The 13164-nt window shown below is 43.2% G+C and overlaps 1 protein-coding gene across 1 annotated transcript in view; it reads left to right on the top strand.

Moving 5' to 3' along the window:
- The first annotated feature begins 212 nt into the window (after nucleotides 1-212).
- The window catches only part of LOC116398237 (calmodulin-lysine N-methyltransferase), a 36056-nt gene continuing 23104 nt past the window's right edge, over nucleotides 213-13164 (top strand). The window contains exons 1-2 of the mRNA XM_031874367.1: nucleotides 213-339; nucleotides 661-672. Coding sequence (XP_031730227.1) covers nucleotides 213-339; nucleotides 661-672 — 139 coding nt within the window. The remainder of the gene's footprint in view (nucleotides 340-660; nucleotides 673-13164) is intronic.

Here is a 13164-nt window from a genome sequence, read left to right as displayed (position 1 = left end):
GTGCATATGCATTGCGATTTTCCAGTTTGAATTCTCACATGTGAAATCCACCATCAATGGCTCCCCATCGCCCCGGTAAAGGCCCTCCCTGCATGGACGTTTGAAAAGAGACATGGGGGAAATGAGGAAATGACCCGTGCTTAGCCACACAACATGCTAGCTGTGCTCAGACAATCGGCATAGCATTAGGAGGACTGTTGAATAGAGCCATCATGGCTGCCGAGCCCCGGGGAGCCGGTGATCTGCCTATGGGCTTTATGGAAAGTGGAGGTCCTGCAGAGCCTCTGAGGGCCAGAATGGAGGCCCCTGTTAAAACTCCTCCGAGCTGCTCGGGACCAAGTATCTTTGTGTAATAATTCTGTCCTCCCCTGTTTGTTGTATGATAATATGCACCTGCTGTTTCCAAAGTCTAGAATTAACTGTCTATCAACCATCTCAACCAAATTAAACTTAAACTAACAAAAGACTAAAGTCAAATATGCATGAAAATGCTGCTAATAAAAGATGATTACTGGAGTTTACTGCTCCGTAACTGCACACAAGCTGAGTCCTTCTGCCCGATAAATGATCTACCTGTGTATTGTTCATAATGGTGTGTATATTTAGTTTTCTCACACTTTCTTCCATTCCTCAGTCTTGCTCTCTCCCTTCCTGTCTCAGGTGTTGTGGAAGGTATTATTTTGAAGACATCCGCCTCTATATACAGTGAGAGAAAGAGAGAGAAGCAGAGCTAGAGAGGGAGGCAGATAGGGCTAAGTGGCCTTTCGTTGCCCCCAGGGTGCGCTCCGTTGGCGTCCGTGGGCGCTCTTTGTCCAGAGCTTTCTCTGTGATTAGAGCGTTTGAGTTGACAATTCACTTAAGACCCTCTTTCTTTCTCTCTCTCTCCGTCTCCCTCCACCCTCTATCCTCTTGCTCAATCTCACTCACACACTCTCTCAGGGTATATTACCTGTTCTTGTAATGCAGTTAAGCTCAGCTAGAAGCATTTCCTCGTAATGCTACTTAATTCCCAGTGGGGAGGGAGAGAGAGGACACACACACACAGACACACAGAACTCACACAAGGAAAGATACCATTTACTGTATGCTGCTGCTTGGTTGCCCTTGCCATTGACCCAGTGTGATAATGGTTCTGATTGCAGAAGACCAGTGTCTCTGCCGGAGAGTCTCATGTAAAATCTGGGACATTTGGTGAAGGGATTAAACACCATGGGGCTTTGAGAAGTGGGAGATGGGCGGTGAGGGAGGCTCCACCTGGATTACTCCTCCTGTAACGCTGCGTCCAGGAAAGTCCGAATGTCCAACCTCCGACTGGGATAATGCAATGGAACACTACTTAATGTCAGTGTTTGCCACCAGCAGAATCAGCTGGGCTTTCAGGAACCCACCTGACTGACAGGTAGTCACGTGACCTTATCTTGTCTTCTATGATGCTAAACTAAATCTCTTTTAGTTTTGGACAGTAGGTTACCTTGGCCTTTGAGAAATGGTGATGGACGTTTCTTATTAGTATTCTTTGACATTTCATGGACCAATTGATCAATTTATTAGAGAACCTGATATGCAGATTATTTGATAATGAAAATAATCGTTGGAACAATAATAGTTGTTGCCCTTGAGTACACAGTTTTATTTACTAAAGTAAATTTATAATTCATTCCATGCTGTCTCTCTCTCCAATGCTCATGGATGCACCGATCCGTCTGTTTCAGTGTTTAATTAATGAGCTGCAGGCCTCACTGTGTGGAGGTGACTGGGATCATTACGTTTCTGTATGATAACATCGGGCTTCACTTAAACATTTATTTCCTAACTCCGTAAAACATAATGTAACGAATATATAGGTATAAATGAACTGAATTGTTATATATTATTTAATCAATAAACTGCACACCAGCAACAGGAAACCATCTTTAAAATGAAAAGGAATTACAATTCAAATGTAAACTCTTTTATTGCAGCAGTAAATTGGTCAAAATGTAAACAGGAATTAGGATCTCAGCATATAATCAATATAGTATTTAAACATAGCATTGAATTAACGAGATTGGCCCATCGTCAATGATATCCGATCCAGCATTTTTTGCGTTGGTATCTGCCTGATAAATGTTATCAGTGTATTTAAAATACTAATGATAGCTATTTAAAAATCACACTTTATCAATTAAACTGCATAAGGCAGAATAAACTGAACACAAACATAAAAAACAAAATAATAATAGAGAACTGATTTTGCAAATAATAAATTATTTTTTGCTGTCATTCTCTCTCTTTTTCACTCTTTCACCCTAATCAAGTGGCCAGTAGCCAGCCAGAGATAGAAAGAGACAGGAGAGATGAGCTGAGAGAATAAGTAGCAGTATAGAGGAGAACATGACAAAGTGACAGAGAAAGAAGGAAGGAAGGATAGGGAGAAGAAGGAGGAGGAGGAGGAGGAGGAGGGGGTGACATTGCTCATGGGTTAGTGCTCCAAAACGGAGTGCTAAAATCGTTTCAGCTCAGATAAAGCTCTGGCCACTGCCAGGCCGCCCCGGGATATCTGCTCCGCTCATCTGCCTCTCCAATGAAACGCCTGCACACAGGGAGCTTCCAGGCAGCCCGCCACACGCATGTGAACCCGCCCCGCACACACGGAAGCAAAAACACTCACAATCAGAAACACACACGGCCGCTTCTGTATCACACGTGCACGCACTCGCTGGCCTCTCTTGACGAGTTTGTCGCACTGCAGTTTATTTCGGTTGAGAGAGAGAGACAGAGCGACAGAGGGCCCCGGGGGTCTCCTTCCTCTTCTGAAACTCCCAAATTAACACCCTGCCACCACCACCACTCCTCCCAATCAGCGCTCCCTACACCCGTTAGCATCACCTATACTTGAGCCCACAAACTCACCCCCATCCTCCGCATTGACCTTCTCTCTATCCGGCTCTCACCTTCTCATAAACGGCTGTCCCCCTGCCCTCACCACCGATCTTTGCTCAGGAGTCCAGTATCTTCTTTTTTGAGTTTGAAAACATTTCGATTTACTCGCTATTTACTCGCTAGTCACACATGGTACTGTGCCTTGTCATTCTTGTCAAAACCAATGTTGCTTAATATTCTTGGCTGGTCTGGGACCAGCGAGGGGACAAACTAAGTCAAAGTCAACATGGCTATTTTGTTCTAAATCAGGCAGCCAAGGCCGTGCATCCAGTGGCTGAATTAATTGCAGATGTTTTTGAAGTTTAAATGCATTGAAGAATAATTCAAATAGTCTTTCTTTTTCACATATATAAAGCAATTTCATGTGTAATTCAATGCAACAGGATATGTGCATATCAGCTGCATGATTGCTTTCACAATACGACTTCACGAAAGTAGACTGAACGTAACAAAACGTCATAAAGGTTTCAGCAAACAAGCGAAGCAGCTGCTCAACTGAACATTCAAGCCACTAAATATGTCCGTAGGAAATTTAAATCAGCCAGCTTGATGTTGGTTGGAGCGTGAAACTAAGTGGCCAATCAGGGGCTGGAGTGACCCTGCAGGCAGCCAATCATTCAAGTGGATCAGCACATCGTACACTGTGACTGTGTTCCACAAGAGGCATACAACTTTCTGTAAAGCCACTGCAGCACCGTATCAGGCACATACATCTAATCTCTTATTGAGTTATAATGCAACAAGCTGACTTTCTTAAATAATTGTTGCTCAATTGTGATCACAGCAGCGGCCTTTGCTGCTGTAGCCACCCTGAACACTCTCCTCTTCCTCCAGTCACACAGAACCGTCGATCAGCCTTCATCCATCAATCCGTCATCAATACCACATCCAGACTGTTTCAAAGGGGTTGTGCTCAGGGTGAGGGTGAAGTGAATAAGAGTATGGTGGATTAATCCAGCCATATGCTAAACATTTTCTATTTCTAGCTTCTCCGGCGAGAGGATTTGCTGCTCTTTCTCGTGTTATGTTTTATTAAACTGGATATTTTTGAGTTTTTGTACTGTTGATCAAACATAACGAGCAATTTCAAGACAAAATAGTTTGGGACATTTTTCGCTATTTTTCTGACATTGAGTGGATTTGTCAAAGAAATATTTGCCAGATTAATTGACTAACAATATTAAGTTGCATCCTTAGATCAGACACACTTCCCCCTCCCATAAAAAGTCAGGTTAAAGTGCCCCTGAGCAAGGCACATAACCCAGGCATTGCTTGGCAGCTGCTGGACAACACACAGTGCTTGGATGTGTCGCTATAGGTCAATTGACACATTCCACCCTTCGACAGTGTGTCCCTCAGCAGCACTGTCTTTGTATCCAAAACAGATCCCCGCCCTACCCTGTGCTCCCTATAACCTCCCCTCTATATTATGTCGTCCCCCATCTCCCTCTCCTCTCGTCTCCTCTCAGCCCCTCTTCACCGAGATAGGGAATCTGGGTCTAATGTTTAAGGCATCAGTGCAGTTGTTGGGCAGACTCCTGGAGCCTCTCGTAGTGGATGTGATTTCTGTCTCCCCCTCTCTGTCACTCTCCCTGAATATATCCCCCCCCCCCCCCGTCACTTCCCTTCCTCTTTGAATTTTGATATCTCCTTGCTCACTGCTACACCGATGTGCCCACGGAAGTACAAACGCACACGAGGGCAGACATGTTTTCACCCAAAACAACCCCCCCCCCCCCATGCACAACCATCGTACTGACTCATGGTAGAGTGGGTGTAGAGGTTTTTTTGCTATCATTTCCACTCAGTCTTTTCTAACTATAATGAGAGTGTCAGAGGGTCACAGACACTTCTAGAACTGTTTTTCTAAATGTGTGTGACTGTTTAGTGTGACTGACTGATCTAAAGACAGTACAGCTAACTAACTGCTCAAACTATTTTCTCACATTTTATTGAAGAAAGATGAATCCAGTAAACGGTTCCAGCCCCGGTCGGCTTAAAAGTGGATTGTTACTGATACGGTGATACTTTTGCATCCCAAAGCACATCGTTGGAATCATTTCCCTTTTCCTCTGATCTGAGTTGTAGAAGTGTTTTAAGTAAGCATTTATCTGATCCTCATGGTTCAATAAGCAATACCAAGGGGTCAGCAGTTATAATGTGAATGCAGACAGTGAGTGTCTTTATTATTATATGTAAGTGTGTGTATCATAACACACTCTCACTGTTCTTGTTTCATTTGCAGATGGGAATTAAATTCAATGTAATTGACATTTAAATGACATTTACATAACAGGCTCCCAGACAAGTAAAAAGACAATAACGTAGGTGAGCAAATGAGAGATGAAGAAACTACAATTTAACATAGTTTGGTACGCATTGTATATGCGTATAATAAAGAAAACACAGCAGGGGAAGTCGGAGGTTTACTTAGAGAACAGCAGACCAACTGACACAGCCGGTACGCTGTTCCTGCCTTCCACCACCTCATTTATTTGGAGATGGGTCTTGTTTGATAAGTGCTTTTTTAAAGCGAAGCCAACCAAAGGTGCCAATTTTTGTTCAACCAACAGGTGCTTTTGATGTCAAATAGGGTGACACTTGTATTAAAATGGCTAGTCGGTTTAAATTTCCATCTTAAGTATCATTAAATCTCACACTCACAGGATGCTGACAGTAAAACAAGAGTGCAACAGTTTTCACACGTATTAAGCAGTTTGGATATTCATTCATTCATAGTATAAAAATAAAGGAAGTCAAATTGAAATCAATCAAATGATCAGCTGGTTACATCACTGCTCCTGGAGGATTCTGGGTTTTTTCAGAAGGAATACCACAGGTTGAAGGCAGGGAGGGGCTCAGCGGCAGCTGTCATGCTTTCTCATATTGTTTTATTCTTTTCCTCATGAGCCAAGAAACAAAAACCTCTCATCAGTCGTTTTAATGTCAACTGTCCTCTTCCTGTCCTCCCTGCACCCTTTTCTCATTCTCTGCCTTCACCACTCTCCACACCGACTCCTGCCCACTTTCACCGCCCCCGTCTCTCCTTTATTTCTCCAACTCTTTTCCTCCCTCCCCTTCAATCCCTGCTCTCCATCGCTCTCTCCTTCAATCACCCCCATTCCTCCCTCTTTCTCGTCCCCCTGTCCTAATTGTTTATATACATTAACATTCAAGAAAGTAGATAGCTTGGAGCAGGTGACACCCTGTAATTTGACATCCTTGCCTTTCTCCAAGGAAGGGGAGAGATGCAATCTGTGGCAATCTACATTGTGTGTGTGTGTGTGTGTGTGTAGCGTAATCTGGGGTTGTCACACGGCCCCATGCCACTCTCCGTATGCTAATCAATGAATGAAGCTCTGCAAAGCTCTCGTCTGCCAGCTAAACCCCACACCTCAGTGCTGATATGTCTATTAGCCACATGTCAAACTCCCTCTTTGTTGTTTCTGCCTCCTCCTGTCTCTCCCCACATCTCATTCCCTCCCCTCTCATTCGATCGTTCCTCCTCTCTGTAATTCTGCGCTGTCGTGTCTCTCTCACCCCCTTCTTCTATTTCTTTCCTCCATACTTTCTTTGACTCTCCTCCCGTAACCCTCACTTCTCTACTTTTGTTCCTTTGCTCACTCCGTACTGACAATGGTTGGGATTTCATCAAGCGTTCACTTTTAATTCTGTTCATTGTCAATGAGAGGTGCAGGGCATGATGGTGATAGAAGCCGGTTCATGTAAAACATTGATATTATGTAAACAAGGATACCAGTCACAGCTTCAGAACCCATTTTTGTCTCCGTTCTAATTCATATTTGGGGAAAAAGTGGACAATGAAAATGATAATATGTGTGCATTTGTGTTGTAGTAATACTTTTTCTATTATTATTTCTGTTATTATCAGTGCTACTGTGGCTATTGCTCCTCTCATTATGTTGTTCATGACAACTATTGCCCCTCTGTCCATCCTGGGAGAGGAGTCCCTCCTCTGCTGCTCTCCCTGAGGTGTCTTCCTTCTCCGGTGCGAGGGTCCAAGGACAGAGGATGTTGTCTGTTGTACAGATTGTCAAGCTCTGTGAGGTTTGTGATATTAGGCAATACAAATACAATTGAATATAGGGCCCTAGAGGACCTCACTCATTGTTGTGGTTTATAAGATAAGACTGAGGGGAGTTCTTGGTCTAATTGATACATGACATTATATAAAGGAACCTGCACACTCAATAGGTAATGCATGCTTGGTAGCTTTTAATATACCATCAAATGAATATATACACCTAGATTACTAAAAAACACAAAGCATTGGCTGTATATGTGATTCTATTTATACATAATCAAATTAGATCATTTCAGACAAACTGCTTGCTCTGCATATATCATCGCTCTGCTTTTATAATATCACTGCTACTGCAGAGCTGTCCCTCTGCGAGATTCAGGGAAGGAGTCAGTCATGTAGACGGACACGCTGACAGATAGGTGGAGGGGAGATAAAATGAGACATAGCCTTGCGTTTGTCTTAATGCTTTTGCAAGCTTTAAGACAGGATGACAGAGAGACAGACAGAAGGGCGTGGAACCAGGCAGACAGTTATAGGGGCAGTTAGACAGGCAGTCAGCCCTGGCATTTTGCAGCAGATAAGTAAGCTATCAGAGGAGGGGGATAAATAGCAGAGTAAAGATTGGTCCCGGCCCCCTCAGAGAGGAGCGGGGGGCCACAATGCAGGCGTGGTGGGCAGATAGCCCCCTGCTCTCATTATACTCTGCCTAATCCAAAACGATGTTTACTCAGAGAGAGAGAGAGAGAGAGAAGGGCCACGCTTATCGAAGCCCTGCACAGTCCTCCAAGCGTGTGTGCGAGTGCGTGTTTGTGTGAGTGTGTGAGTATGTGTTAAAATGAGTCTATTCCAATGGAAAAAGGGATCAGGAGTGTCTCCAAGGCAGACTCTGTTGGCTAGAATGTCGATGCTTATCACACATCGCCTGGCTCTTCTGGTGAAAGGCGAAGAGGCTATCTAAACGGCCTATTCACAGCACGTGCATTTACCGTACCAGCGAGGCAGAATGATCATTTCATAATTGCTGTTATTATTAACGCACTGCTATTAATAGTTCAAGCTTTTATAAAAGCTGACCTGATTGGATTCATCGGGGGGGTGGCATTCCTCAAAGGCCACAAAGCGTTTCACTTTTGAAATACTAGGAAATGAAATAGGTGATATTTGTTCTTTATCCCTTTTGACTTGTGCTTGATCACCTGACTGCAGTACGCACCTGCTTAATATACTGCACGGCTTATCTCTATAAAACATGCTGTTTTATCTTTGTGGCATTTAGATTATCGGATACAACTCCTCAATTACAAGAAATAGAACATTTTTGAAGTATATCGTATTTACAAGAAAAATAATGTACGAGGTAATGTTCAAATGTACTTCTAAAGAGCATAACGCAGTTGCTAGTTTTGGTGTGCCCATCGTCTTCTTCCCAAAACATTTCTTGTTGTAGATTTGTGTTGTTTTGCATGATAACGTATTTCAAAATGTTTGTTCCAAAATGCACAGCAGTTTGGAACACAGACTTCAAAATACAGTCTAATCGGTGAAAGTGTTGCCTTTTACAAAGTACCATATTTTCAGTATCATAGTGTTTTGTCACAGAGATCTCACTGTTTATTGTCAGTTTAAAACCCCTCAACTACTAGTGGTAACACCTCACTATGCAAGCACACATGCTCCCAAATGCACAAACTCTTGTACCGCTGCACACAATCTTCTTCAATCCCTGTCTTTCTCTTTGACCCTCAATCACATGCACACCTCGGCTCCGTGGTCTTGTGAACTGTGTGTACCCTGTCTCAGCCGGCCGGGGTAATCCCGGGCCTCCACTAAAGTAGCCGTGTGAGAGGACAGATTGTCAGTTGATCATGGCCAGCCAAGAGCCTTATCCCATATTGGATCGGCCATGGAGGAGGCTTAGGAATTATCTGAGGCCTCGCTTAATGTGGAGACAGATCACCGGCAGAGAGCCACGGAGCCTGAAGACACGCTGGGCCGGAGGGGAGAGAAAGACACAGTGTGTGTGTGTGTGTGTGTGTGTGTGTGAACGAAACCAACAGACAGGTGTGTGTATCAGTATGTAATAGTGATAGAGACTTGTGTGTGTGTGTGTGTGTGTGTGTGTGTGTGTGTGTGTGTGTGTGTGTGTGTGTGTGCGTGTGCGTGCGCGTGCCCAAAGCCACATCATGGCCCACTTAACTCTTGACACATCTCTCTCCCCTTCCATAGTCTATTTTTTTGCCATCCTTTCCCGTCCTCCTCCCCTCTCTCCCTCCTATTACTCCTCTCTTTCCCATTCCTCCTCTTCCTCCTCTTCCTCCTTGTTACTTCTCCCCCTGCCTCATTGCCACTCTTCCTCCGCTGCATCTTCATCCCTCTGACCCCCTTTTCTTTCTTCTCCTGCCATCAATTCCTTAGCCCATCTCATGAACCCCATCTTTTGATTTTTTTTTTTCACACTGCTCTGCTTTCCTTCCTCCCTTTATCTCCAACTCCCCTCCCTATTCCTCACTGCACCTTCCTCCTCACTCAACATCTGCACTCCTTTAGGTTTGTGTTCCTCTTCACTCTGATCATCGCCTTCTCCGTTCTCGTCTTCCTGCTTCCCCTCTGACTCCTGTACTCATCCTATCCTTTCTTTCGATAGCGCTATGCAGCAGCATTCTGTCCTCAGAGACATGACGGAGGCCGATGAAAGAAAGGCGAAAAACAATCCAAAGATATAAGAAACGGAGCGAAATCGCTTGCTTTGTGAAGGAAAACTGCTGACCAACACCTCATATCTCAGAGCCCTCCAGTGTCACTGTAAACACAGCATCTGGCATCAGTACTATGTTATTAAATTGTAAAGCGAACACAATTGCCATCGGCTGGTCTCGTATGTAAACTGACCTTTGTGATGACTGTCAGACTTTAGAATATTTTAATATTTGGACATGAATAGTGTTTTAACATTGTAGACATTGAAACAGTGTGAAACACTTAATCAGTGTTGATTTCAGCACAAACTCACATAAGCAGATCCTTTTATCTTTTAAATGAAAGTGTTCCGGCTGTGTATAATTCATTCTTGGCACCAAAGACTGAGTAGCAGCCTTGTCTCGAGTACTATTAGCTGGGTTATTTTAGGCTTCCTAAATAGCAACAGGATCCCCCTTCAGATATTAGAAATAGCCCTTTAGCTAATTCCATCCTTGCTGTCTGATCCCGGGTCATTCAAAGGCCATGGAACCCTCAGGAAGAGCAGGAGCACGCTGATGACCGGGTTACCTTTTCGTAGCCTGCAGCCGCGGCGGCCCAAACCTGGATAAGCAGCAGAAAGCGGAGGGGTTGATGGATAATTCCATCCCTGTGCATGAGATTACGGAGAGCTACTGAGACCAGATTAGCGCTGCCATAAATCGTGGAGTTCGAAGGTTCATCCCCGGGTTACGAGGAAGCACAGGGTTTAGGACCATACGAGGCGAGACAAGGGGTAGCTGCAACCAAGGAATCTGATTGGTTCAGCTGGCCTCCTACCCCCAGCACTGTTTACATTGTTTGAGTTTATAAAACATACCAGAAATGAGGTGGATCAATGAAAACATGGACAGCATGCGACTACATGAAATACTCTCCCCTTGTGTTCAGCTGTTTGTTTTCAACTCTGCATCACATATTATACCCTACCATAGGAAAAAAGATGCATGTTTGAAAACAGTGACATGTTTAGCAAGTTCGGCAGATACAAAAGTAAAGATTTAAAATTAAATCTGAGTATTGAAAAATCAAGTCAGTAAAGTAGAAACTGCACAGAAGGCCTTACTACTTTTGAATATTCCACATGGGCAGAAAACTGCTTTCACTTTCCCTTTTAAGTAGTAAAACCTTCAATGCACAATACTTTTCAAGTAATATGTCCTTAACATGAAATTGGTGTGTCTTATTGGACTCAATAATAGTAATAATATTATTAATAATAATAATTATGCTACCACAGCGGGCAACCACATAGAATGACTTATCCCTCCAATTTCAGTTAGCTTATATTTGCAGGTTGGCTGTGCAGAGACTGCAGTGGGCTTGAAGTTAGCACGAGTGATTGCGGTTGAAAATAAAATCCTCAATGCAGTCATATATTTTTGAGTAGTGTGTCGTATGACACAGCAGCATAAATAAGCCGTTATAAAGAAAAAAAAAAGGTTTACAAATGAATAATTGGCAAATCTCCTCGCATATAAAATGAACACGTGCAACAAAGGTGCAAATCCACCATACATGGTGTACAGGTACTTTTTAAAACACTCGTTTTTAAGTTATTCCTAAAAGGAGCAGGAGCAACCCAGCAGCTATGTTTCGAGCACAAAGCACCAATAAGCTTCACATATGGTTTTCGGGGTAACACCATTGACAAGGTTTAGTGCCTGGAACAGATAACTATATTAAGCTGATACACACACACACACACACACACACACACACCTACACTGCTTCCTTTCCTCATCTAGTAATTGAAGGTGAGAAATAATTTCATTATCCTCAGGAACAGTAATCTGCTCTCTACTCCTGATCCCTTCATTTCCTACAGTGCACCTCGACCTGGGAGGCACACACACACACACACACACACACACACACACACACACACAGTTGCTATCACCCTGGGCTATTAATGCTATTGGAGTTGGGGATTAACAATCAGATTCACATATGCTTTACAAAGCTTTATTACTTAGAGCTGTCTGTCTTGCTCTGTCTCACACACTTGCTTGTGTTCACACACGCACTCACGCACATGCACACACACGGGCACATAACTTTGTATTAAAGAAAGTTAATCTGAAACACGCCCTCAGCAGGTATGAAAACATGGCGAGAAATCTCCAGTTTAGAACTTTACGCAATTGGTACTGGACTGATGTTTTAGCACAGAGCTATCTTGTGTTATTTCTCCTGATATCATGATCACAGATGCCCTTCAGGGTTCTTGGTTTAACAGATGTTGAATCGTTTTAGGCTTGCGTAGACACCCTGAAAGGAAACAGTCTGAAAGAATGGTAGAGTGCGGCTTTGTCCGAAATATCTCACTGAAACCTTCCCCTTCAACTCCACAACCAAATTCGATGCCACTCATGACTTGAGCATGTTACGAGGAGTCAACAGCAGAATGAAAACCAAATGAAGCTGCAGATGAGAGCGCGGGGGCCATCTATTATTCATTCTTCTGCCTGTGTTGTTGAGTGGCAGATCACAACCAGTTTAATGTTGCATTACCACCCTCTACTGTTCATCTGCCCAAGATGTTTTGGGTGGCCCTTGATGTCAAGTGTCATGGTGACACACATCTGTGGACGTAGTGGGGAGGGGCTAAACTGTCATTTTACAGGGCAAAGGTGTGTCGTGGGACACAATTATATTTCATGTGAACATGCAATCACAAGGGGAGGGGTCAGAGCTAAGGCGTAAGCTTAAGACACACAACACCCCACACATTGCACTTATTCTGGAGGATTAACAGCGAATAAAAATGCTCCGGTGTATATATAATACAATGGCTATTTAAGGCTTCTTCTTGTCACCAAATCCTTTGACTAACACCAAAATCAATAGGCCACACCGGTGACATTTGTCTTTATTACTGCAGCACTGCACTCGTTATTTTTGATCAATCAATATCGATTAGACCTTTCTGCTGCTGTAAATACTCACTTTTGAACCAAATGTTTATTAATCTACAGCTGAAATAGTAATATAATAAGATAATATTTACTCCTATTCAAGTAATGTCCAAAAACCTTGGTTGAAAAGGTTGAGAGACAATCTAATGCATCATTGGGTTCGAAAAATAGGGTTTACAGTTGTATCCATTAAACACGTACTAATGGAGAATACAATATCTATAATTACAAAGAATACAAATCCAGAAATATCAGATAAAAGAAAACATGTAGATGCACAACAACAAACAGCGCATCTTGGGATAGTTTCCAGCATTACACTACAGGCAGTAAACCATTGCTGTACTGAACGTTGTGCCAGTTGACAGTGTAAAGTTTTGCATGTGGCTGAAGGGAAATAACAGATGAAATTTAAAATGTCACCTTATTTAAGCCTTACATGTCTTGACACTCTCGAGACACACAGTATAGCTATTCTGGCTCTCATTGTATTTCTGTTTGTGTGTGTGTGTGTGTGTGTGTGTGTGTGTGTGTGTGTGTGTG

The sequence above is a fragment of the Anarrhichthys ocellatus genome, unplaced genomic scaffold, assembly GCF_004355925.1.
Source record: "Anarrhichthys ocellatus isolate YVR2014 unplaced genomic scaffold, GSC_Weel_1.0 scaffold3, whole genome shotgun sequence".
NCBI lineage: Eukaryota > Metazoa > Chordata > Actinopteri > Perciformes > Anarhichadidae > Anarrhichthys > Anarrhichthys ocellatus.
The sequence above is the reverse complement of the archived record's forward strand: the minus strand, read 5'-3'. Positions and strand labels throughout refer to the sequence as shown.